The sequence below is a fragment of the Linepithema humile genome, chromosome 6 (genome assembly GCF_040581485.1).
Source record: "Linepithema humile isolate Giens D197 chromosome 6, Lhum_UNIL_v1.0, whole genome shotgun sequence".
Taxonomy (NCBI): domain Eukaryota; kingdom Metazoa; phylum Arthropoda; class Insecta; order Hymenoptera; family Formicidae; genus Linepithema; species Linepithema humile.
In genome coordinates, this window is record NC_090133.1 from 18,871,271 (window position 1) to 18,897,197 (window position 25,927).

Genomic DNA, 25,927 nt, shown 5'->3' on the forward strand with positions numbered 1-25,927 from the left:
GTAATTATTGATACAATTATATAATTAATAAAATCGACTCGTTTCTACGACGGTATATATCAATTTTTTTTTCCGGGTATCATAAAATTTCAGGATTTTTTAAAATATGTTTCCGAAAAAAACCAGTAATTATAAAAGTATATTATATTTTTTTCACTGTGATTTCATTATAACTTTCATAATTATCCAAACAATTTATATTATTCAATTTATAATTCATAGTCACAGCACATTTTTGTTTTGTTTTGCATTTGCATTTCGTGTATCGCGACATAATAAATTTGCAACGTAAATTCGTGATTTTTTAAAGAAAAAATGTTTGATTGTGCATATAATTAAGTGCAAATTTTCGTTATTGTTCGATGGAATTAAGACGGAGCAATTTTAATGAAATCTGCAGCGGATGTAACAAATTGCAATACTCTAACTGAGTATAATTACTTTTTTGTTATCTAAATATGTATATAAATGTGATAACATATTATTTCAATTATGTACCAAATTTTATGTGCCTATATATTAATATGTGTGTATTTTAAATCGATAATTCTATGATTTTATACATACACGATTTTATATACATCCTGAATTTTAATATTTTGATATCTGCTGTGAAAGTATATCGTAATTTAAGCAAACATTTCTAAATATTCAAAGCACAGAGTATAGAAAGAAAATATTAAATCTACACGGAGAAAATTTTATATAAAAAATTACTATGTACAATAGTAGCCGCGGACTATGAAGGAATTATAAAAATTTTTACTATGTTTTTCATTTGTAAAACATAATAAAAATTTTTGGTCCGTGGTTATTGCTGTACATAGTAATTTTTGATAATAAATTTTCTTCATGTGTATAAAAAGATTTTAATTTCTTCCGAATATTTTTACGTACATCTTTCTTACATTTTGCGGATTTTGTACGTTGCCCGGCGAATTTCCTTCCTCTTGTTTTCCTCATTCCGCATACCGCGCGCGCTCAGGGTCACAATACTTCCAGGCCAAAATCAATAATGACATGTATATATACCGGCGGTGGCGGCAGCAGCACTGCGTTTCTTCAGCAGGGTTTAGTCAACCCGATGCACAGCTAGGATACAGTTCGTAGCTCGCGTGTGTTGCATGCACCATGATTCGCATGCATTTGTACAATACTTTCGCATAATCTTCCTCGAAGGGTGGCGTTACTCTGATAATATGTCAGTGCCCAGTAATTATCGAACTTCCATGAGAAACGAAAGCAGCATTAAGACATTGCATCGCATTTAGGTGATTTGTCATACAATCTGCATTTGCCTCTGGCGTTCAAATAATAGAACGCAAAAATCGTTCTTACTCCCAAATTTTCGAGAAATAATACATTTAACAAAATATTCTGGCGGTTTATTGATCCGTGTATATATATTACGAAAAAGAGAAGATAAAAAGAGTAAATGCATCAATAGAGATTGCGGGTGATTATATGTGACGATAGAAAGTTATATAACAACTGCACAAGCGGCTTGAATTCTTAAATCACATAAAATACTTATGTACTGCTATATATACTTGGCGCTAGATCTAATCACGTCTCTTGATATATCCGCGACTGGATACATATACGGAGGATAAATCCGTCCTAGTGACTCTATTTGGCGTTCAAAGATCAGAAGCCGGAAGACTGTATTTCCTGAAAAGTAATATTAATTTATAAATATGAAAAACGCTTTAAATAGAGCTTTTTCTACCGCACGATTTGTGCAAGGAGGAAATGCGGTGTCCGTAAGGATGCCTCGCGTCTCTCATGGTGACGGTAACGCGACTACAATGCGGCTGGCACACTCGTGACGTAAATGCATAAGATATTCTATATGTTTTCAAATGCTAAATACTCTTTGGAACGAATGAGTTTCATTAGCATGCTCACGTGAGCAAGTGAGCTTTATATGAATATCAGCTGACAATCCTGTATGGTGGAAGGATGCTTTTCACTTGACAAACACGTGGCTGACAAGGAAAGACTTTTATCGTTGAAATACATTTTTCTAAAATTCTTTTCGTGATAATGGCGATGGGAGAAGGAGCGGCGAAGGACTGGAGCGTCGCCAGGACCGGCATTTCCCTGCTATTAAACAACAAAACTGAAGAAGCTGAAGCTCTATTTACCGAGCATCCTCATAGCTTCCACGTCAAAGCCGGCCGTTGCTTTGTACTCTTCATGGTATGTAATCGCGTGATGAGGCATATTGATTGTAGTACACTCCATCGAAGTATGCTTAACATCTCAAGGCCGCGAAACAATGTTGTTACCTAATCGGTTTTAATAATAAACGTAAGCTATTGCAGCGGAAAATACATTAAATCGATAGCAATTCTTAGGACAGACAAATGAAATAAAGATGCTCTTAATCCTATTAAAATTTAATGAAACCATGAGAAAACGAATCGTGCTTTGCTCAGATTTATAAGAAATACTGTCCGTCTGAATGTTGCAATGCCTTGTCAATAATTTTTAATGCTATTTAATAAACCATACAGAATGCCCTGATGACTTTTGAAGATGACAAGCTTCAACAAGCCATGTTATTGCTTAAGGATATGGAACGAGAATGTGCGAGCGATATAGGGTGGTTAAAGTCTATGAAAAGTAAAGTGTTTAGAGCCGAAGAGACCGGCGTAAGTTTTCTTAGCAGGGGTATTAATATAATTTTGCTTAATTTAGATTTTTATGATATAAATACACAAAGTTGATGCAAATTAAAATTAATATAAAATAGATTCTTTATTTTTAGTTGTAGTGGTATAATACAATCGGTGCAACAAAATATCACAAAACGTTTAGTAATTACATTAGCGAATTTTGTGCACGAAACATCGTATGTGTGTGTTTGATCATAAATTTATTAATAAGAAAGAGTAATTACAATACTAATTTCAGAAGGAGTATGTGAATAAATTAGAGCGCCAGATCGTTCTAGCAGATTCGCAAGTATGTTCAGCCATACTAACGCTTCTTCAGCAAGAGCTAACCGGATATGTGCGTGGCGGTTGGATGCTTCGCAAAGCTTGGCGAGTTTATCAGCACGCATATACGCAGATTTCGCAATTGTATCGCCGCACCTTCGGCACAAATCCGACCGGTGCGTCATCGCATTTGCATGATTTGTAATGACAAAGATTTAGGAAATGAATGAATAGAATTTTAATTTAACTATACAGCTTTGCAGAAATACTAACAGTTTTTAGTTCAATTATTAACTATTAATCAGCTTTAATTTATTAAAAATTTTAATTTAATGATTTAATGAAAACACAACAGAGCATTAAATTAATTATAAATTAATAATTAATTAAAAAATTGTCAATAATTATAATTTTATTAATTAAAGGAAGTAGTATTTGTTTAATTATCATAACTCGACAAGCTTTTGCGATGTTTTGTAATTGTAGCTTATCGTATATTGTGGCGAACTCTAATTATGTTTCTTTTAATTTTTGTATATCGTAGTGTGAGTCAATTTCATTAGACATTTTTAATAATCTCGTCCTCTCGCAGGACTCAGCCCGTGCTGTGGCACTCCCACGAGCAACGGATCCTTTCTGCAGAGCCCGCAAAGTCCGGGATCCTCGGAATGGTCGATTCCTTCTTCCAACGGTTACGTGAACAACGTGACACCCATTTCGCCGCCATCAGGTCTGCGAAGCTCACTATCAATGTTCTTCTCGCTCACTGGCATCACGTCCGAACAACAGACACCGTAATTGTTGTTTCTTCTTACAAAATTTCTCGTTTCTTTTCGTCCTTTGCCCTCTGTCCTCTCCCACGTAAGAGAAAAATTCCTCTGTCGAACTTATCTGACACCTGTCGAAGTATTTCAAAGATATTTCTTTGATCTTAATCTCCACGATTCACTCCACTCACTTTAACAGTTCGCAAATTTGCGCCGGTAAATTTACACACTGCTTCGTAAATCTATTTCACAGCAAATAATTAGTTTGAATCACTTTGCTTCTTCTCCTCGTTCATATATCTAGTCTCACAATAGGCCGTGTATAAAGATGTAATTGAAGCGACATGTGCTTCGCAGTTTCGTGGAACCTACGGAGGTGACGCGTTTAATGTCGGCCGCGAGTTTCGGCTACGGTATATATCAACTATGCGTGAGCCTCTTGCCACCGTCTCTGCTGAAGGTGATTCACTTCCTGGGTTTCGAGGGCGATAGACAAGCTGGTCTCACCGCTCTTATGTACGCGCGGCTTAGCGAAGATATGCGCGCACCGCTCGCCACGTAAGTTTATTGTGAATTGAAAGTGTTCGCTTAGCGTATTTGCACGGAGCAATATGTAGGATTGGATGCTTGCCCTTTACACTAAAAAAGCACTTAATATTCAGTGCGGTATTTATGTAAAATGTACATTTGTAAAATTAATTGACATGCCCAATATGTCAAAATGAATGTGACTTTATATGTCCGTATTTATATCCTGAGACACTTATAGCTGAATGACTGGTCGACAACATACCATTGTTTTACCGCAGATTGTCTCTATTGTGGTATCATACAATTGTGCGTCCGTTTTTCGCACTCGACGGATCCAATGTGAAAGCGGGTGTCGCAGTAGCGAAACAGCTGATAGCTGAATGTCACACCGAGTTCCATAACTCTGCTCTCTTCCTCTTTTTCGCCGGTAGAGTGGAGCGATTGGAGGTACTAATAGATTGACCTAATTACATATATAAATATCTAGACACGTTTGAACAGAAAAATATATCATCGACACATGTGTACAAACAGAAGACACGATGGTTAAAGCACCGCTTGCTGGATTTCTGTATTATTGTAATATTTTTTCTCGCATGATGAAATAACGCTGTTTCGTAGTCAAACGTCAATGGAGCGCTCGAGGCGTACGGTAAAGCTGTGGAAACCTCGACGCAGCGAGAAATCAAATTGCTATGTTTACACGAGGTGGCTTGGTGCCATCTGATACGCTTGAGCTACGAGGAGGCTTATCGATCGTTACTGCAGTTGCAGCATCAGTCCAGATGGTCCAAGAGCTTCTACGCGTACTTAGCCATGGGTAATTTTTAACACGGCAACGATATACGAATCGGCAAACTCGAAGTGTCTCACTGCGCTACATTTGCAGTCTGTTGCGGAGCAAACGGCAAATTCGATGATCTTTTAACGACTTACAACAAGATCATTCATTGGTTCGACGAGATGAATAATGAGACGCAACTCGGCGCTTTTATCTTACGCAGAGTGCCGAAACTCATCGACAAGGACACCGAGCGTCCTTACACAGTCTTATATTATAGATTGCTCGTATACGAATTACTATACTTATGGAACGCCATGCCTTCTTGTTCCAGCGAATCGCTGCGGGGAATAATGTGGGGTAATAATCGATTCGTGATCATTTTATTCTTATTCTATAATCGATAAGATTTTAGATGATAGAAGAATCATTGTATGCGCGCGATATAATTCTTTTACATTTTGCCGATTATTTAATTCTTACTTACCAGAATGTAAGGGAAATCATTCTGAGGAACCGATGGTGGGTTTGACTGCTCTTGTGGAAGGCGCTGCGTGTTCTTATTTGGGGGACACCGAAGGGGCTATTAAATGTTATCGAAATTGTCTGAAATGTAGGTATCCGTCCAAGGACGAGCATGATCAGCACGTCAGCGCGTTTGCTCTTTACGAACTGGGAAGTAGCCTTTGTAATAACAATGTAAGTACACTGAATGCACGTGTGCTATCTGCGTCCAATCCAACATATTTAATATTTGCCATAAAAAAATAACTCCTTCCTGTTTCATTTCTTTATTGATTAGATATATTTTTATACGTAACACAAACTTGTCTGTTTTTCTTGTCGCTGACGCAGTTTTATATTTCAGAATTCCAGCGAAGGTAAAAACTTTTTATTGAAGGCACAAACTCAATACAGAGATTACGATTTTGAAAGTCGGCTCAATGTGCGCATACATTCCGCCCTGAAAAATTTACAGTGACGTCAATTCGCAAACGTCCGATATTACATACGATGCAAAATTATCTTAGCAATGACGAAAGAATATTTACATTGCATCGATGCAAAGGTAACATCTTGTATATGTTACTTCGTCCTAAATTTCTTTCAATTAACGTAAACTTTAATGGTGAGAACAGTTTACATATAAATTTAGAAGTATAATTTTTTTATTTTTTATATTTATATTAAAAACTTATGTTTTCTATATATATAAATATATATTAATAAAAGTAAAATTTCATATATAATAATTGGGAATAAACAAAAATGAAAAAATTTGAAGACACGGCAAATTTAAAAAATCGTGTCGTAAAATTCATGCTTATTTAAAAAACATGGAAAGGACGTTATTTATAAAAGAAGTACTTAAGCTCTTTAGTAGAGCATAACGATTCATGCAAAGTGAATGACGGGTGTCTTAACTGCGTCAAAAAAATGTGACAAAGAATCACATCTTGTTATACGATTATTCGTGTACGAAGCTACTCGCTTGTAATCATGTATATACATTTAGCATTGTCTATATTTATTCTGTACATATATACCTTGTGTACACTCGTTAATAATATAAAAACAACGTAAGAAAATATATTTGAACGTTTTATCAAGTGAAATGAAATTTTCCTCACAATCGGGAATTTATTTTGCTTATCATTTTTGCCATATGATTTTCAATCTAAATATTAGTAGCAGTTTGTTACATTCGCGATTCACTTTTTTTGCGATATATCGATTATGTGTAAGCTGTAGTAATTGTCAATGGTTACCAAAGTTTTGACATATCTGACGTTGAAACACGTGCGATTATAAAATCGCTCATATGAAGTATCGTTAAAATCTTGCCTAAATTAATTTAATCTCTGCAACTGGCGTAATTTTTTTCATATTCTGAGAGTGATGAGACGACGCCGATGAGCGGACAGCAAAATTTCTGTTGTGTTAATGCAGGAAATTGTCCGGGCACTCCGGCCAACTGCAATCAACGGTCTGCTTGGTACACCAAACTTATCAAACCCTTCGCTTTTTGCATCATTACTTCGATGCTCGGTACGCGATTTGATTGAATTAATTTATGAAAGATTTCAACGAACTTAATTTTAACATAACCAATTTATGAAATTAATAGATTTTATTTACACGCTTATTTTGATAAAAAATTGTGATATCTTTAGCAATGTCGGTATCCCATCTTTGCGATAAATATTCTGCCAGTTCGTCATTCAAAATGATCAAAGCAGACTTGGGAAATCTAAGGATCCATTTAGGAACTCTTTCGGTAATTATTTAACAGAATAATGTTTTTTGCAACAAATATATCTTATTGTTTCTGCAAAAATTATATTAGCTAGAGGTGAAGAATATAATGGAGATACGCGATGAGTTAAAAAGCAAATTGAAGGAAGTAGGCAGTGTGATTCCAAAAATGTCAGAAGCTATTCTCAATCTCAGGAATGAAGTGTCCGAGGGTAAGAAAGGTGCGGCATATAAATGCTGACCGGATGCTACGCCTAGTGCAGTGGCATTTCTTTGATGTCAAATATATCGATTAAATAGAACGGCATATTATACAGCTTACTCGCATCGGCAATCTTTCGTTTGTGATAAAGTGAAAGCTTTTCTCTTTGTATCATTCACGCGCATCTAATTATTTTTATTTTTATCTTACTTGACAAATAATTGTCAGCTATTTTTGCCAGTTTTTAACACATTTATTGCAAGTACAAATTACTACAGAGATGAGTCTGCACACGAAGAACTTGCTAAAGGCTTTGTCACCGGAAACCGTTAAAAATATGATGAGAAACGAATTGCAAACATACGATGCAGACAAGACTGGAAGAACAGATTACGCTCTTGAAAGTTCAGGTTTTACAATATCCAACAATCTATTTTTATTCAGCTTTTTCTGTACAGGATGGATTAATTAAAGGGCAATCTTATGACCTGCTAATAATCTCATGCGTAAATGAGATAAAAACCTGGCTCTTAAGCCTTCTTTTTTAGTCGGTATTTATGAAAATAGTTTATAGTGAGCTTTTTGAAACACATAGCTTTTTTAACGAATAAATTAAATAAAACGCGCATCTCTCTCTCTCCTCGGCGCATCGTCGTTACACAGATTTTTAACTACAGGCGGTTCGATTCTTTCGACACGAAACACCGAATCTTATTCAACCGGCGCACCTGTGCTCAATCTGTTCGGCATACCGCTTTGTCAGCAGCAAAACACACCCCGAGCCGTAATACAGGTTACTTGATTATATTTAATTCAATATTATTCTGACCCCAATGCATTCACCAGACCGGCGTTTTGCCGGGCGAATGTTGGGCTTTTAAGGGCAGCAGCGGCAGCGTGGTAATCCGATTACTCAGCTTTGTGCACATATCCGGAATCAGTCTCGAACACATCTCCTCGTCGATATCCCCGACTGGAGAAACCACTACCGCGCCTAGAGATTTTTCCATTTGGGTGAGCCGATTATTGCACAATTGCATCTGTTTGTCTATTGTAATATTCTGAATCAATATACGTCATTGTATTTTTATATTGTACTTAGGGTTTGACGGATCTTGAGGATAAGAAACCTTTCTTATTTGGCAAATTTACATACGACAATACTGGTCCACCGTTGCAATATTTCGAGATCCAAGTAAAATATCAAATGCGACTGTTAAATTGACAATTTGTTTAATTAAATTAATTGCAGAATCAAGCAGCAGACGCATACGAGATAATAGAATTGACAGTCCAATCTAACAGTGGTAATCCGGAGTACACGTGTATCTACAGAATACGAGTACACGGTACGCTTAGTCGAATATAAATATGCACAGCAGGTACTGAGAAATGTAATTTTTTCAAATATATTTGGACTAATTACATAACGTAATTAATTATTGTACAATCAAATATAATTCAACAAGGAATATAATTTGACCGAGTTTACAGTGGATATTGTCGTAATAATTTACAAATTCTTATGTGAAATGTAGGTTGCCGCTTGTCGTAGGAAAAGATTCGCTATTGCGATAATATAATATTGATCAGGCGCTGGATGTAAATCAGGACAGTAGGGTGGGTCGTTAAAAATAAAAAAAAATCAACAGACCGGTTCAACGTAATCGTCGCTCGATTTTATTACATTTGTACATATTTAGTCCTCCTCTAACTTCACTATTTCGAATCTCTCCTCACGCGTTCTCCGTCACACACGTACCCCACATTCTATCGTACTTCCCGGCTTCGTGTGGTGGAGCGAGGCCAAAGTTTCGCCGTCACCAACTATCGGGCGCATACACGGACACGCACGCAAAACATCAGGCAGACAAAAAGGACACTCCCCGGCGGTCCTGCAGACACCGGCCGGTGCATTAATATCGTAATTAAAATAGCGTGTTATATATCTGAGGGCCGGTGACAGCCCCATTTTGGGTTTTTGCTTTTGTATCTGTGTTTAGTTTACAGTTTTTTTTTTTTTTTTACGCTCTTTAATTCGACGATTACGCGCTGCCTCCTCTCTACGGGCGAAGAACAGACTCGAGAGGCACGCTGCGAATTTCGATATTTCCCTCGATTACGCGTTCACACGTACGTACGACTGTATGACTAATGATTTTTTTTTTTTTTTTTTTTCTCTGGCCTTCTGCTGAATCGGTGTTCCTATGTAATTTTTTTTTTCTATTTTTTTCTTCTCTTACAGTATATAATTGCCAGACTATCGATACGTGTGCAATTGATCGGCGAACTCGCGCGCGATCACTTTCGGCGCGTAGCTAGAGTAACTATAATTCGGAGATCAGTCGTCTAACGCTATCGAGCTATCGAGAGCCAGTCGTGGTGCCGAAGAGACGCGCGTACATGTACGTAAACACATGGATACGTAATTATCTATGTACTTCCCTTAAAACGTCTAACACGATCTGATGTAGTGATGTGTGGAGTTGCTCGCATTACTCCTTTCTATACTTTCTACGTACTTGTCTTACTGCATTGTTTCCGGTCGAGGTTTATTACTAGAATAGCCATTTCAATCAAACACTCTCTTGTTCAATCTTAAAGTATACACAGTTTTATAAAATTCTCAATTCTCTCTTCCACAAAATTCACAACTTGTGACACAAAATTCTAAACTTGGTAAATTACACATTTTAATTAAACAGCGATTGAATAACTTGTGAAAATCACGCTTTATAATCGAGAGATACAGCATCGTCTTGCGCCAATTATGTGTATATAGCAGTACAGCAATTTCAAGAAGTTATAACCATACAAACATGGTAAATCATAATAGGCAATAAATATCATCGAAAAGATACAGAGAATAAGAAGGCATCATAATAAAGCTAGCTTGTTATAATATAATTTTTCTCGTGCACGAAACTATTTTTCTAATTAGCGAATTCTCAGCCGCTCTAATGTTTAGCGCAACTCCGTGGGACCGCCATATGTTGTACGAATTATTTTTAGGAAGGACTCGATGATAAAGTCCGATTATTTGTATCAGGAATTCCGCTTAAACCCGACGCAGAAACGCCGCTCGACTCGAGATTTTGTTAGGCTTTTTAAACGAAACACAATATCGACCGAGAAATCGATCGGCCGACGATTACTACTATTTTTTTTTTAACGAAGCAACGCGACGCGCCCGGCGCGCGTTAATGCATTTTAGCGACTACACCCTCGATCGAACGAAGGAGTGTGAAAGTCGTCGATCGTCCTTTCGCAGCTGAAAAAACGCGGGCACCACCACCGCACGAAGGTTCGTCAACGTTCGTAAAAGGCATAGAGTTGTTTACTTTTACTTTTTCTTTTTTTATGTTAGATTTACTTCGACAATCGTTAAATATATTACCGCACGCGGTAGTATCAAAATAAACCACACCAAGTGTAGAGTATAGAATATTCGTAGGTATATGTTATGTACAGTATAGAGTTCCTATTTATCTTTGTTTTGTGTCTCTATTTTTTTTTACTCCCCGCGAAAGCCATCCGAAACATTAGTTTTCGTTTTATTAAAAAGTCAGCTACGTTCCTAAAATTGTTGCTGTTCCTTGCTGTTGCGGCTGCTGCTGATGTTACGGTCTCATGATATTTGCTCTGTTACCGTTAGGAAATACACTACGATTAAAGTATATCACAGATGTCAACGAGAAGAACGCTCTAGAGTGTGAAAAGAGTGTGAAGTGAACGAAACGAAGATAAATCGCGATTCTCGGATGCCGATTATTAATAATCCCCACAATTGATCAATCGAATCCTTAAAGACTCTTTAAATCGATTGAATCATTAATTCTAATGAAAAGAAAGTTATTTATGAAAATTAAACAATCTGTATATATTATTTCAAGCGTAAGATTACATCTTTTTTTTTTGGACATTATTCTTTAGAGATAAATTTACATTTACGTAAAAATCTGATTATCCGCCAGTTTAATTTGAGTTAATTAACTATTATTCACATTAGTCAGTCAAATAACAAGGATACAATTTATGTCGATCGATTGTAAGACATGTTTGATTCCCAACCGGCAATCCGCGCGCAATTTTTAAGAGTTAGAGAATAAGAAAAGGCGAGACAGTGTGGTCCAATTAATTGCAGTTTTGTCGCATAGACTCGACGTAAGGTCTAGCTATAAACTATTGAAATTTTCTCTCTTTCTCTCTCTTTCTAATTTTTTTCGACGTAATCTACGTCGTTCTTCTTCCTACCAATTTCTACAGGTCGACTTCCACGACGCATCGGAAACGGAACACGAAGATCGGTTCCGTTGGCAATAAGAGATTGTCATAGGTTTTCAAGTTGCGTAACGCGCATCTTTGCGCGCTTTTCGCGTAGCTGTTGGCGACTACGCGTCAGTAGGTTTCCCTAATTTACATCATCTTGTTCGCACAAATCGTACCTCCCTCGCACGATCTGTACGGGATGATTTTTTTTTTTATACTTCTCTTCTTCAAAAGCTCAACCTTTCTAAATGCTCGGCTTGTTCGCTTTTGGCAAGTTCACGGCGGCGAAAAGTGACTAGAATATAACGACTATATTGTCATGCACTACAGTCTTTCTTAGAGCCCTTTCTCAGATTTCCTCTCCCCGCGCGACCTCTTCACCTCTTTTCGGTAGTTCCGCGTTTCATCTTCGAAAACTCCTCCCACCGCGGCACGTTACAGCTTAGAGATTACTTCGGCTCGTTCGGAGTAAGAGGAATCCTCCGGATTAAGAGGGATCATCGGGCGGCCCGGAGGCGGTGGACGGTCTCTCGGGTGTCTCCTTGTTTTCGTCCGTACCGCTGCTTCCGCCGCCGCTACCACCCGCACCGCCTCCAGCGCCGTTTCTCATTGTCGTAGTGGAGGAGATGGTCGTCGAGACGTCCGGAGACTCGTCGTCGCGTAATCTGCCGCCGCGCCGATGCCCGTTGCTGCTGCTCGCCGAATCCGTGTCGTCCACGTATATTCTAACGTCGGATCCGATGGCGCCGCCCTCGCCGATGTGCACCCCACCGGCGCTACCGCTGCCGCTACCGCCATTCCGGCTGCCGCCACTGCCGCTGCTGATGCTGCCGACACCGCAGATGCTGCCGACACCGCAGATGCTGCCGGCAACGCTAAGGCTGGCGACGGCGCTAAGGCTGCCGGTGCTCTCGCTCGCGTTGCCACACGGCGACGCGGCCTCGTCGGATCTATCGTCGGTCGCGACGTAGATGTGGCTGTAACCCTCGCCCCGGATGACCGCGCTGTATTGATCGCTGCCGATGCTGGCGCTGGTAGACGCGCCGTCGTGCGTCGTCCTCAGCTTGGACGGCCTCCTCTCGTTGATGACGGATTGCACGTCCAGATCGTCCTGGATCGCTGTCGATGCTGCCGTCGCCGCTGGTCGTCCTCGCTCGTCCCCTCGCGGTTTCTGCTCGATTTCCAGTCGAACCTTGCCGCCGGCGTAACCGTTCGCGATACTAGGTGTCCGCGAGCTCGCGCTCGGACTCGTATCCGACTGCGTCGGCGATTGCGTGTCGCTCGACATCCGACGGCTCATCGTCGCCTTGGACGGGTAGATCTCAGTGGTCGGCATCAGATAACGATCGCTAGTCAATCTCGGTGGCACGCTCAAAGTGCTGCCGCTCGAGCCATGGGGGATGATCACCGTAGGACTAGTCGAAGGTTTACTCACGGTTAGCAGAGATTTATTTTCACGCGTTTCACCACTGGTGGTCGTGGTGGTCGCGGTGGTCTATGAAAATAATATTGATCACATAATTATATATATTACCAATTTTGAATATTGATTTTTTAAAACATATCTTCCGCTAAGAGCAAACATTTTAATATGTACATATTATTTTCGTGTTTTGAATATACAAATAATTATAGGAAATTTATCTAATGAATCAAAGGATACGATTTTAATGTTTTTTTTTGTTTAATATTTTCTTGTCTCTTTATGATCGATATGCGACTCTTTAATAGCTTATTATTTCCCTCCGCAAAATTATAAATTTAATTATCGGAATACAATGCCTCACCTGCAACTTCGGACGTTGTACATGACTGATGTCTTGACTAGCGGCGGCGTAACTGCGATGTGGAATAATTCGAGGCACGCTCAGATTACTCACAGGCTTCTCGAAGACTTCCGCGACCTCGAAGTGCATCGGCAATAATGATCTTCGTTGATGATGGCCCGAATGGAAGGTTTGCCGGCGTTTCGACTTAAACTTGGACGGTCTTGCACTGCGATGATAAGAACTGCGACGTTTCTCGTCCAAGGATACGGAAATCGAGGCGTCTGAAAAATATGGGAATTGATCCATTAATTTTATAACGAGTTCTGAAAAATAGCAGTAAAAAATATAATGTTGCAATAACGCAATTAGTTTACCGAGAATCAGTATAATAAAAATAACGCTCATACCATCGACGTTTCTCGGCGGATTGTAAATAAAATTCGCAGGTAAAGAGCGAACTTTGGCCAATCCTGGTCTCGTGGAGGGTATTTTCTCGTTTTCCACCATAGATTCGCGCTCCTTGTCTTCATCCTCTTCATCATCCTCGTCGATTATTCTACCGTTCATTCCTACGTCATCCTCATCTTCCTCGACCTCAAGAAGTTCTTCTTGCTCCGCGGCTAATTCCCTCTCCAACTGGGTTTCCATATCGAGTTCGTCTTCCATCTGAAATTAAAATATACTTCGAATTTTCATCGAAATAAAATAGAGTCTATTTTACAAAATTCTTTGGAAACGTCACCTGTTTGTGACTCTCTTCCAGATGTTTCATGAGTACAGCGACGACAACGTTCACTAATACAAATTGCGCCATCAGAACGAAAATTACGAAAAATATCGGCGCGATAACACTGCTCACGCAACAATTCTTAACACAGTCCGCCGCGTCGTCGCAATCATCCCTCAATGTGTCCTTCATGATTCCGTTCCAATTGTCACCAGTAGCAACTCGGAAAAGCGTTAGGAAGGCCATACCGAAGTTACTGAAATGCGCGTGCTCGCCAAGACCTTGACACGGCATATCATCGTTGCATTCTGTGACAGGAAATTAACGTTTGATTTAAATCAATTTTACTTCTACTAGATTTATATTCGATCGCGAAACAAAATATATCTTAACAAAAATCTTAGCAAAAAACATTCAAATAATTTATATAACGTATAAAAGTACATATTTTTTTATTAAATCTATCTGAAAAAATGATTTTTTCATAAAAAATTGAATAATTGCATCTCAATAATGCCGAAGAAAAACGCTCATGAAAAACATGCAGCAGATTAGAATGATATTGCCGATGGGCCGCAAAAAACGTAAAAAAAATTATATATATAATTGTCAAGAACTTATTATCACAGTGATTTAAGTGATCATATAAAAATGCATCAAAAATATCAAAATGATTACCTAGTCGACCAAAGAGTTCCACTCCCAGCGCGGCGAATATAAAGAAGAGCAAAAAGAACAACAATCCCAGGTTGCCGACCTGCGGTAATGCCTGCATCACAGTGTCCAAAAGGGCACGTATGCCCTTCGCCATTTTCAGGAGTTTCAACACTCGGGCTATCCGTAACACTCGCATCACGCGAATTATAGTAGGATTAATGGGAATGATCTTGGATTCGACCTCCTCCAGCACGATGCCTACCACTGATAGTATCACTATTCCCACGTCTAATTGATTCCATCTGCAAGAAGAACGTCCTTAGAAGAGTTGAATTTTTTACCATTGATAACGCAACAATCTTTGAAACAATAGAAAACGTAGATTTTCACGCAGTTCTAAAAATAACGCAAAAGAAGATTATGCGCTTACTTGTCCTTCAAATAAAGCTGCACACCGAGGGCGACAAGCTTCATAAAAGATTCGAGAATAAACACGGCTGTGAAGAAATAATTGAATATTTTTAAGGCGTAAGTGAGCGCTTTCGGCATCATGTAAAACTCCATCGCCATCGTGACAACGTTGAGACCGATAACGGCGGCGATCGCCAGATCGAAGTACTTGGACGTCACGACGTTGTGAACGAATAGTCGTGATTTGGAGTAGGTGGTGTAATACGGCGGTTCGTGCATCTCTGAAAATCACAATCGACATTGTATATATGTATCTCCCCGACGCTATTTTCGCTGCTATTATAAAAGCGGCATTAACTTAGTTGACCCGACGGCCACTCACTTCGTCTTTTTTTCTCCATTTGCAACGCGCGCTTAGCCGCTCTTCGCACGCGTTCCTCTTTCTCCTGTTCCTCCCGGCACCTATGAAAGTTCTCCACCACCACGCCGACGAACATGTTTAGCACGAAGAAACCCACCAACAATATGAATGCGATGAAATATAGTAAACGCCACTCAGAATAATTCTCGATAGGCTGTAATCAATTTTTTTTTTTTCATTAAATCATTGCGAGAATATCAAATTATTTTTATTATATGAACAAAGGCAGAATTACTTATACTTTCAGTTATCAAAATACTTGAAGAAACATTATATAGTGCTTATCCGAATTAGAAAATGTGGAAAAGTATTTGACACGCCAGAAGAAAAAATACTCATTTTAAATTAATGAATTTTTCTTACCTGCTGATCGACTCCAACAGCGTCTAGACCGGTATACATGATATTCACCCATCCGTCTCGCGACGACAAGACGAACAATGACATGAGAGCTTTCCCGAGATCGTCAAAATTATACTTTCTGTTGAGCCACACGTTTCGTTTATCGGCCAAACAATCCGTTTTATTGCGCACGGTTTTAATGTCGGGACCTTCGCAATAATAAAACGCACCCTTGAATAGTTGCACCCCAAGAATACCGAAGATCACGAAAAACGTGCAGCAGATTAGAACGATATTGCCGATGGGCCGCAATGAGGACAGCAACGTCTGAACAACTAACTTTAAACCAGGTGCACGATTGATGACTCGCAGAGGTCTTAGTGATCTCAGCAATCGAAATACCTGTGATATTTCAAAAATCTCTGATTAGAGAAACAATTTTATACTCTTAGCAGAAGCTTAATTATGATAAAAATTTAACCGAATATTAAAAATAATAATGAAACACAGGACTTTGTGTTACGTGTATGATATAATAGATTGTGTGATAAATTTACTAAATGCAAGCTTACTCTTAATATTCCAAATATTCTGGGGCTACTAGATGAAAGCAGCGACATCGATAAATCGATTATGGAAATGATAACGAGAGATCCGTCCATAATATTCCAGCCGGATGTAAAATATGCGTCTGGACCATACAACATACTCGTTGCAACGACCTAATGAAAAATTCATATAATTATTGCAAAACAGAATCTTATTTATGACAAAAGTTCTGTTACGAACTACCGCGGTATTGCAAATAACATCTCCAGAAATGTAATACGTTACCTTAATAAACATCTCAATAGCGAAAACGCCAGTAAAAATGTAATTCGCGGTGGCTAGAAAAATTCTCTCGCGGCTGTCCGGCGGTATATTCGGTCGCTCCATTGCCAAAGTAATACAATTTAATCCAATGAACAGGAGTACTACATTGTCAAACCATTTTTGATCAACCAACCATTGACATAAAATACGAAACCTGCAGAATCGAGAAAACGTGATTCTCTTATACCGCATATCTTTTAATCGCGTAAAACATATGCTAATTATTCAAGCTTAATATAATAACAGTATTATATAATTAAATCTTATCTTATATTATCTCATTTTAATATTATTTTTATCGCAAAGTGTCTGAAACAGTAATCAAGTAGTAATGCTGCGTTTACCTATTATTTGGTGGAAATAAATACAGGGAATAATTTTCGCGCTCCTGTAAGCAGCCCTTAGGTTCAAAGAACATGAATATCTTTTTGATTTGCGCGACGTTACTCGTACTTCCGTGACCATTGGACGGCGGTGTCTGCTCGCCTGTTCTCAAATGCTCCTCATCATGTTCAGGAAGTCGTTTGATTCTCGGCAGTGGACCAGTCTCCATCGAGAGATTGTTGATCGTGCGTGGAGTTGAGGACGGCGCGAGCATCTCGTCCAATGGCGTCTTTCTCGTGGACGTTTGAACATTCTCATATCCACGTAACGAATTTCTTCGCGAAAGCTCGCCGATCCATCGCATCTGTAAATCGCATCACAACATCGTGGCGTTACATTATTTTAAGCGACACTTTTTAAGCGTTAAAAATGTTGACAAATATCTTCAATTTGATGCAGCAACGCATAAAGTGATATAAAATTATCACGAGATAATGATAAAATAATAAATTAATAAATATTGTATCGCCACTCACCTGATTAGGCGTGACTGTGTAACGACGAATCGACCATGGGCCATGGCTATCGAGCGAATTATTAGGACTCAAACTACGATTATTGCTTGTCAGGACGGTAGTTCGATTATTGGGCGCGTCGCGTTGCGTGTCATTTCTTATCGAACCGTGTATGTAACCGCCATTGAAACTGGAAGAAATTGTTTTTCTTATCTAATTCTTCATTTATTTGTCGCTTAATAGCGTTTAGCATTAATTATTATTTTAGGATTATTTTTATTTATTATTAGTATTCTCATTTTAACACAATATGTATGGAAATGATAAGGTCTTGCAGCATCATTTTCACAAGATTGTTTGCTGAATTAATTCTTACAATTTTAAAGATTAATTAATTGTAATAACTAATTCTAATAATTTGAATTAAATAATTTCTTTCGAATAATTAGGGGTGCGTGGCGCTTCTTTTGACTTACGTTGGATTGGATCCGACGAAAGTACTGCGCCCGTTATTAAGTACAGTAGTATGGCCTGTGTGCTCGTCGTCACTTTGCGACCATCGTTTTCTCCGTAAAGACGGCCGTGATAAGCGCCACGAGTATCCTCTTTGAATCCTCGGTGGACTACAGAAGAAAGAAACCGTATCAGAAAAAAAGAACAGCGCTTAACATGATTGAGAAACGACGAAGTATAGATACCTGGAACTCGAGTCCCTCGTCGAGGGATTAACAACGGCCGTAACAAGGCTTATGCGTCTCGGGAATTGACCGGCTATTAAGTTATTCGTCGGTATTTTATTAGACACGTCGGGCAGCTTTAACAACCCCGAGGGTATACTGCATTGACTCTGCAAATACAACGCACTCGCCATTATCGTATTTCTTTTCCTCAATCTAACATTCTAATGAGAAATACGGCATAGAAACGTTTTATATTGAAAATCGTATAAGAGCTTTATCAAGGTGATTTTCTGACTTATAAAATTTAATCGAAACGAACAAATTACAATTTTCGAACATAATTTTTAGTGAAGTTTAAATAAAATTCTAAGCACTGTGCAATGATATTTCCAGTTAAGATAAAAAGTATTATAGAAGTTTTGAAACGTGTCCTTAATTTTTGAACGTCATATAAAGATAGCATCTCTAGGTACTCGAAGATAGTTTGTCGATTTCAAATATTTTTCGCATGAATCGCGATGAAAGCTCGTTCAACAAAAGCGTAACGATGAGCCGTTTGTCGAAATGAAACGACATACACCAGATCGATCGATGGACTCGATTGAAAGAGCGGCCGCGGGATAAACTGCTCGACAATTGAGATCTCTGTAGCCGACATCCAACGTGGTGTTCGGAGAGTCTTGAGGAGTCGCCGCTGTATGAGTGATTATTGGCGGTTGTCCCGCCACACCCATCATCTTGCTCTCTTTCTGAATGTTACATTTAGGTTCATCGATCCGTTGCTTCCACACGCTGTTCTGTTTCTCCCTGTTGTCCTTGTACTTTCTCAGCTCCTCCGCGCTCTGCCACGAATTCTTTTGATCCTGTAAATCACACGAAAGAGGGCTGACGCTGCGTGAAATGAGACCAATTTTGCAATTGACGAAGTTTGTTAGATAAACTTGAATACCCCGCATTATCATATCTAGATACGATCATTTCTGACAACTTGACACATTTTTTTCGAGCAATCAATGCAGCAAGTAGAATTAAAATTTGTATAATTAAATTATGTATTCTTATATAATTGATTTACATAGTTTAAATTATTTTAAATATTCTGCGGATCTTCACGTAGCGTCATGGCTGACTCTTTTCTGTGAAATATTTAAAAAGAGTAAAAAAAAAAAAATATTCTAAAATGGAGGTAACCTGCGTTCCAGGTCATTTTTTTTTTTTGCATAATTAATCTTTTCCGCGTGATGAATAAACGAGAAACGTGGAATTTATTTATCGGGAGGATTTATTGAGGACGACCGTCAAAACATACAACTACCTGCGTATACGTATCGCTGTCAGAGATCGAATGTGATCCCGACACCCTTGACGACCCGTCCTCGCTGCCCATTCCAGCTGCCTCCTTCGCAGCGAGCCTTTTCGCCATTTCTCTCTGCTCCCGTTCTCTCCTCTCATTTCTCTGCGAAATACATCATCAATTATCTCATATTTTTTGCAGCTGACACGCTCGTCATAAATCATATTTCCATAAATTTCTAACGCGTACGTAAATATATAAAACACGATTTGCAACATAGTCATTAAAATTACAGAAATTGGAAGAAATTATTACAAATTTAGGTGCACGTTAAATCTCCTGCAATACGCGTCAGACACAATACTGAATAAAAAATGACATATTTTTAATTCCTACCTCCGACGAGAAACCTTCAACAAGAATGGCGACCAGAAGATTAAACAGAACGTAATTGCCGAAGGTCATCAACGCTACGAAATAAAGTGCGGCCCAATGAGATGTCTTCTGCATACCGTTAAAGAGGACGACGTTCCAATCCTCCTGCGTGAGGATCTACATAAAAAAATGGGAAGAGATTCCCGTTACATAAAACGACGCAGATATCTGTGATTGTTAGATAAGGCACATGATCGGCAAGACGTTCTTTCTTTCGAAGCGTGCCGAAGATTTTTGTACTGCAAAACATGCGCGCGCGGATAAATAAGACTCATTACATCTTCAATAGAGACCAATTAATTTATTTATAAGACATAAAAAGACGGCCAAATAATTGAGACCTTTGGACAGATGAAACAAAACAGTAAGCTCACAGTAATAAAATTAATTATAGTTTTTATAACAATCTCATAATGAAAATTGGGATTATTAAAGTGTTAGAATATTGTCCTACGTTAGTGGGTTTTCAACTGCTTCACTTATTCTATTTCAAATATTACATTACCTATGTATTATGCTGTATAAATACGAAATTATATTTAGATTGTAAAATATTGAAATGCGGAGAGCAAATACGTGAATAACTTAATTAAATTTATATTGATTACATATTCGGAGATAAGAGTATTTTTAAAAAATTTTTTGTTAGATGTTTGTTGAATTGCTTTTCTTCTTTTTTTAATAAGAATGTTTTAGAGACATGCAATCAAAAGGAATTGACGTACAAAACAAGTTTGTGTTGCATCCGCACCGCATTCAAGCTTGCATACTCGATAGAGAGGCACAAAACGTTTTGCCAACCAGTGTCGCGATACTTGATGAATATGCATGCGTCGAGTTTTCTATCACGAATTTCTCTTTGCAAACTCTTCGTATTCATCCGCGTATTCGCTTATCTTGATCAACTCTTTACTCTATCTTTAATCTACTTCTCCTTCTAGCCTGATAACGTTACACGCCGTTGAAAAAAATTAAGGAGTCACTAACATCTAAGAAAAAAATTAATTCAACATACCGAGCGATTAATATTGAATATTAGCAGGATTGTTATTTACATGCGCAGTATTGTAATAGCTGTTAATAACGGTATTCCATCACAAATTTGAGTTTAATCAGCTGTCGCGCGTACAACGATACGCAAAGAATGAGATTCAACGTTACATACAATCAAGAATGCAACTGTCGACACTGTTTATTATTCATTAATTTATTACTGTTTATTATTATTAATTTATCAACATTTATATTTGTTTTCTATTGTTGTCCGAACAAATACTCGTTATCAGAAGGATACAAAAAAAATGCCAATAATTCATAATTATTATTGTACAGCGATAAATTTAAGAAGTCGGATTGCATCGAGCACAAATGTAAAACGGAAACACGTGATAGAAAGGCAGAAAGTTGCTCGCCCGAGCAGCGTTCTGCCGCGCTGTACACATTAGTTGCTTTCACATGGATGATGTGTGAGCTGAATCGAAATTGTAACACGCTCGTGGGTGGAGTCATCGTCGCGCAGTTTGATCTGCGCGAGCGAGCGAATTGGTGAATGTCGACATGTATGTATACGTATATACCGTTGCACGCATGTAAATACAAAGCAACCATTAAAGGCTCTGTCGCTCCGCACGGACAACAAAGAGACAAGAATGGACGAAGCGTGGGTGGACTTAGGGGACGGAAGGATCACACGTTAGGGTCCGTTTGCTCAACACGAAGAAATATATATATAAATATATATACGACGGGGATAACTGTACAGAGAAAGAGAAACAGAGAGAACACAAATAGGTGGTGGGAAGACCGTGTATATACGTAAAAACACGTGGCGAAAAACGGCTACGTATATATATGTGTATGCCGCCTTTAAAAACACGCAAAACGTTATGTATAGCATTAAGAGAGAGGGGAACAGTGGTACCTGAAAGACAGTGACTAGTGCCCAGACGATGTCGTTGAAATGTTTGCGATCACAGCGGCACATTGGGTGCCGCGAGACCACCTCGGCACAGGTGCAGGGCCGACTCCGGTCCGCCCACATGCAAAACTTACCCCCGAACAGGTACATCCCTAGGATGCTGCAACCGAGACAATCTGCTGGCCTAAAGTATCCCCGCGACAGAGGTCAAGGATGGGGGAGAGACGGAATCGGTGGACTAATGGGATTCGGACAATCGCCAAGCAGCGTCTCCATTTTCGTCGCACGTGCGACTCCGTCATCCTCTAATTAATGACGCAGCTGATTATCTTTTCATGCAGTCGCAGCGACCGCTCTTAGGTCAGCAGGCATTTGCGACAATTGTAACGTCATTAACATCGATCAGCAGTATTTGCATCAATTCATATCTAACAATTGATTATGATGGAGTTGACGAGATGCGAAATATTATCCAAATATAAAAATAAAATAGCATAAATTTAGTTAAACATTGCAACGCCAAAATAAAAATGTTTGTTAAATGAAACATTCTTTTTTACTCGTTGGTCAAGTAGTTCGTTATTTTCGTGCTTAAATGCTCAAAGTAATGCGCGCGCGATGTAGGTTTAAAACTCATATTTTAAAAATACTTCCGCAAAGAGAAACGTCTATTTTTAGCTCTTATGCGAGGCTTTTTCGATTTTTCCATTCATCGTCAACAGGTATACATTATAAATATCTAGCTTCACTTTTACCTCATGATAAACCATGAATACTGTCAAATCTTTTAAATATTTTTAATCAAATATTGTTACGTACAAATATGTGAAGAATTACATTCGTTTTCAAGAACGAAAAGTTTTTCCCTAAATTATAGATTTGGGCTGCAAAATCACATAAGAACATATGATTTCCTGTGCTTTGAAATATTTGGAAATTTAAATTCTTGCAAATTTTTTTCTTTTTATAAAGAAGCTGTGAAAATTGATTTTAATAGATTTGTCTTCGAGAATGGAGATACTGCGCATCGGTAAGGGATTAAGCAATTGTGTCGGACAATACAGCAAAAACGACTGTCACTCGAAGCTCGTACAGTCACATTCTGCAAGTTCGGCGTGTCTGTATAATATATATACATATAAATATATGTATTTTGTATTTGCAAAAAGTGAATGCGTGTAAAGTAGGTATACACTTATGGATTGTGAGCGAATCATATCGATTGTGTGCGATTGTAACGGGCTCTATACAACGGAAACAAAGAACGCTAACTGAAATTCAGAATTGGCTGTTCCTTTTGAGGAGAAATTAAAAACTCTTTTATTCGAGTACATATTTAACTCTCCCTGAAATCACATTCCAAAGAGTGTCAATGTAAATCAAACATTTCGCGCGCGTTTACATTATAATATAATTTCTCAACATAATACATCATACGAGCATGTTAATTTATTGTTTCACGCGAGCAATCAATAATGCTAATATTAGGATGCACGACGGAACAATAATTGACTTTAACACGGCTGACGTCTAATCCACGAAGCCATAATAAACAATTATTCGGTCGCGTTAGTAAAAGAATTATCTACCAAACCTGTCAGTTACATTTCATCGGTCAATTTTTCTTGCGAATTTCGCCCCGTTGACGTTTGCAGCGAAGTCGACGTCAAACGCGCGCAAATGTGACAAGCTTTAAATCATCGCCCGGGTCGACAGATATTCGCACACACTTACAGGCTACACACTGTGTGAAAATAAATGAGGCGCGGACACAGGCTCCGGAAACGCGGCCGCGGTGAGAAAAGAAAGAAACAAGACACCTGCCGTTGCAGAATGTCACGGCGAACGTTTGCGAGAGGGGGGAGAAAAAGGGATAATTGCCAAGCGTAAATATAATCTTCTAAACGCAAGTATACGGTATATGTATATATGTATTACGACGAGTCTCTCTCGCAGCGAATATTTGTAAAAAGATAACGCACAAATCTACGGAGACTGCGACGTTAACGATATTACGTGCCTTACGCGTACAACCTGGCGCGTATCTTTCTAAGATTAAAAGAAAAGACTTGTCTCTCTACTGAGGCTAAGAAACACTAGTTAACCCTCGGGCTACCATAATATCCTGACAATTTCAACTACCAAAACTGAGTCAAAGTCTGATCCAGCTTCTAAAAAGCATTCTTTAATGGAATACGTATGTTATATACTTAGTAATATAATATATAATAATAATTTTAAATAAGTATTTATTGAGAAAAGATGCAAATGCGTGCGTTACGTAATAATAAACTAAAATAAGATATCTTTAATTATCTAGTCTTTCTTGAAATGTATGTGTTAGGTCTCTTCTGACCAGTATATTGGTATACCGAAGCTTAACCTTGCTCTGTTCGTGTTATTCGTGTACGGTGGGCACGGGATCCCGGATCTTCGAGTGTTCTCAGAGACTTGTGACGCGGCGATTTTTCTGTCGGGTCGAGTCGATATTTCGCGCGCGCATTGTATAATTCGGGACGGAGTTTTTTTTACGCTCGAGTCGTCGTGGGCGTTCAAGAGAAAGAAAGAAAGTGACAGGAAAGTTACGAGAAGAGAAAGAAAAGAGAGAGAGAAAGAGAGAGAGATAGGAGAGCACGAAGAGAAGAGTGTAATGTCGTAAGTGGTGAACGTATGTGAAGTACAGTAAAGTATCGCGAAGTACAGGGGAGAAAAATAAGCGTGTGACAGAGAACAGTTCGAGTGTGCTACACTGTTAAAAAACGTGTGACGTGAGATCGAGGCGTATTTTTCACGTATAAGTGATGTATGTGAAGCGACACGAGCGCCGACACAAGCTCGTCGATTCAGCGTGATCGCTTCTAATTCCGCGGAAAAGCAGAGTGAGAACGCGGTGGCACGTGCCATTTATATCTGGTGCCGCCGCGATGTCACGAGAGACCGACGTGTGAGAGATCGGTCGGTCGTCGATCGCGGCGCTTCTTTTTAGCAGTGTAACTGGCAGAAGTCTGATCGGTAGTGAAGTATATGGATGTCGATCTTTGTGATATGCAGCTAGGTGTCATATGCCGCGGCAGGACGACAAAAACAACGACGACGACAAGTAGCGACCACGCATAAATGCCTAGAGAATACACATCGCATGCAAAGCGCGAGCTGCACGATATACGAGCCAAGCGAATATCATTTTCGTCGACATATCGCCAAGTTTTAGGTCAATATATAGAAGTTGGGACGGACAAAGCCGATCCTGGGATCGCCGGGTAATCCTAGAAGATCCATTACTGTGTCATTTAGGCAGCATGCGACGCGGTTCCGGGCGACCCTCGGATGGCTGCCAAACAACACAAATGCCCCATGATCGTCCAAAAGACATCGACCTGTCGTCTAGACAACTTGACGTCTTTTGTACATTTTTGTAATCCCGTTCAGACATGTGTATTGTTACTCCTCTTTTACATACGTAGGATTTATCGTCCATAGACATGCGACGAATGTACGGAATTAGAATTCTATTAGATTAAATTCGATTCCGTCGTTCGAAATCACTCTGAAACTTTATTAGCGAAATTTTCACACCGGCTTGAAATTCCTACGTTGTCAAAGATTACAACGGATATTAAAGCTAAATTATCTTGATAACATCAATATAACATCAAAAGTTACATCAACAACGCCGACAACAGGAATAGGCGAATGAATATGCGAAGCATCTAAAAAACAGATAAAGCTTTATCGGTGTTTGAGCGAAAACGCCTGTTCTTACGACAATCTTAAGCTTCCAAACATCGCAACATGTATCAAGACATTTCG

The 25,927-nt window shown here is 38.9% G+C and overlaps 2 protein-coding genes and 1 long non-coding RNA gene across 10 annotated transcripts in view; 2 read left to right on the forward strand and 1 right to left on the reverse strand.

Moving 5' to 3' along the window:
* The window catches only part of LOC137000428 (uncharacterized), a 63,934-nt gene that overhangs the window by 2,205 nt on the left and 35,802 nt on the right, over positions 1-25,927 (forward strand). The gene's annotated exons all lie outside the window — the stretch shown is intronic.
* LOC105678755 (tetratricopeptide repeat protein 39C-like) lies at positions 1,036-8,876 on the forward strand. The gene is made up of 16 exons (XM_067356919.1): positions 1,036-2,202; positions 2,520-2,657; positions 2,920-3,121; positions 3,538-3,739; positions 4,070-4,270; positions 4,522-4,690; positions 4,865-5,063; positions 5,133-5,398; positions 6,920-7,073; positions 7,199-7,302; positions 7,372-7,492; positions 7,761-7,892; positions 8,160-8,275; positions 8,329-8,496; positions 8,585-8,677; positions 8,735-8,876. The coding sequence occupies exons 1-16, from the start codon at positions 2,047-2,049 to the stop codon at positions 8,849-8,851; spliced, it is 2,538 nt and encodes an 845-aa protein (XP_067213020.1). The 5' UTR covers positions 1,036-2,046; the 3' UTR covers positions 8,852-8,876.
* Positions 9,140-25,927, reverse strand: part of LOC105678752 (voltage-dependent T-type calcium channel subunit alpha-1G-like) — a 47,221-nt gene continuing 30,433 nt past the window's right edge. For 2 of the 6 annotated variants that reach the window (XM_012378332.2, XM_067356896.1), the window contains 18 exons: positions 22,121-22,277; positions 20,161-20,316; positions 19,786-19,926; positions 19,049-19,333; positions 18,489-18,637; positions 18,267-18,413; positions 17,812-17,980; positions 17,296-17,639; positions 16,913-17,105; positions 16,651-16,800; positions 16,100-16,480; positions 15,698-15,890; positions 15,335-15,596; positions 14,926-15,206; positions 14,263-14,555; positions 13,928-14,186; positions 13,539-13,801; positions 9,140-13,246 (listed from right to left, as the gene is read on the reverse strand). In XM_012378332.2, coding sequence (XP_012233755.2) covers positions 12,239-13,246; positions 13,539-13,801; positions 13,928-14,186; positions 14,263-14,555; positions 14,926-15,206; positions 15,335-15,596; positions 15,698-15,890; positions 16,100-16,480; positions 16,651-16,800; positions 16,913-17,105; positions 17,296-17,639; positions 17,812-17,980; positions 18,267-18,413; positions 18,489-18,637; positions 19,049-19,333; positions 19,786-19,926; positions 20,161-20,316; positions 22,121-22,277 — 4,831 coding nt within the window. In that variant the 3' untranslated portion in view covers positions 9,140-12,238. Of the gene's footprint in view, positions 13,247-13,538; positions 13,802-13,927; positions 14,187-14,262; positions 14,556-14,925; positions 15,207-15,334; positions 15,597-15,697; positions 15,891-16,099; positions 16,481-16,650; positions 16,801-16,912; positions 17,106-17,295; positions 17,640-17,811; positions 17,981-18,266; positions 18,414-18,488; positions 18,638-19,048; positions 19,334-19,782; positions 19,927-20,160; positions 20,317-22,120; positions 22,278-25,927 lie in introns of all 6 variants that reach the window. The other 4 variants (XM_067356892.1, XM_067356895.1, XM_067356894.1 and 1 more) reach the window with 2 other exon arrangements.

Coding starts and splice junctions, on each gene's coding strand:
- LOC105678755 (XM_067356919.1), top strand. CDS start 2,047: ATGGCGATGGGAGAAGGAGCGGCGAAGGACTGGAGCGTCGCCAGGACC. Junction 2,658..2,919: donor TTAGAGCCGAAGAGACCGGC/GTAAGTTTTCTT, acceptor TACTAATTTCAG/AAGGAGTATGTGAATAAATT. Junction 8,276..8,328: donor CACCCCGAGCCGTAATACAG/GTTACTTGATTA, acceptor TGCATTCACCAG/ACCGGCGTTTTGCCGGGCGA.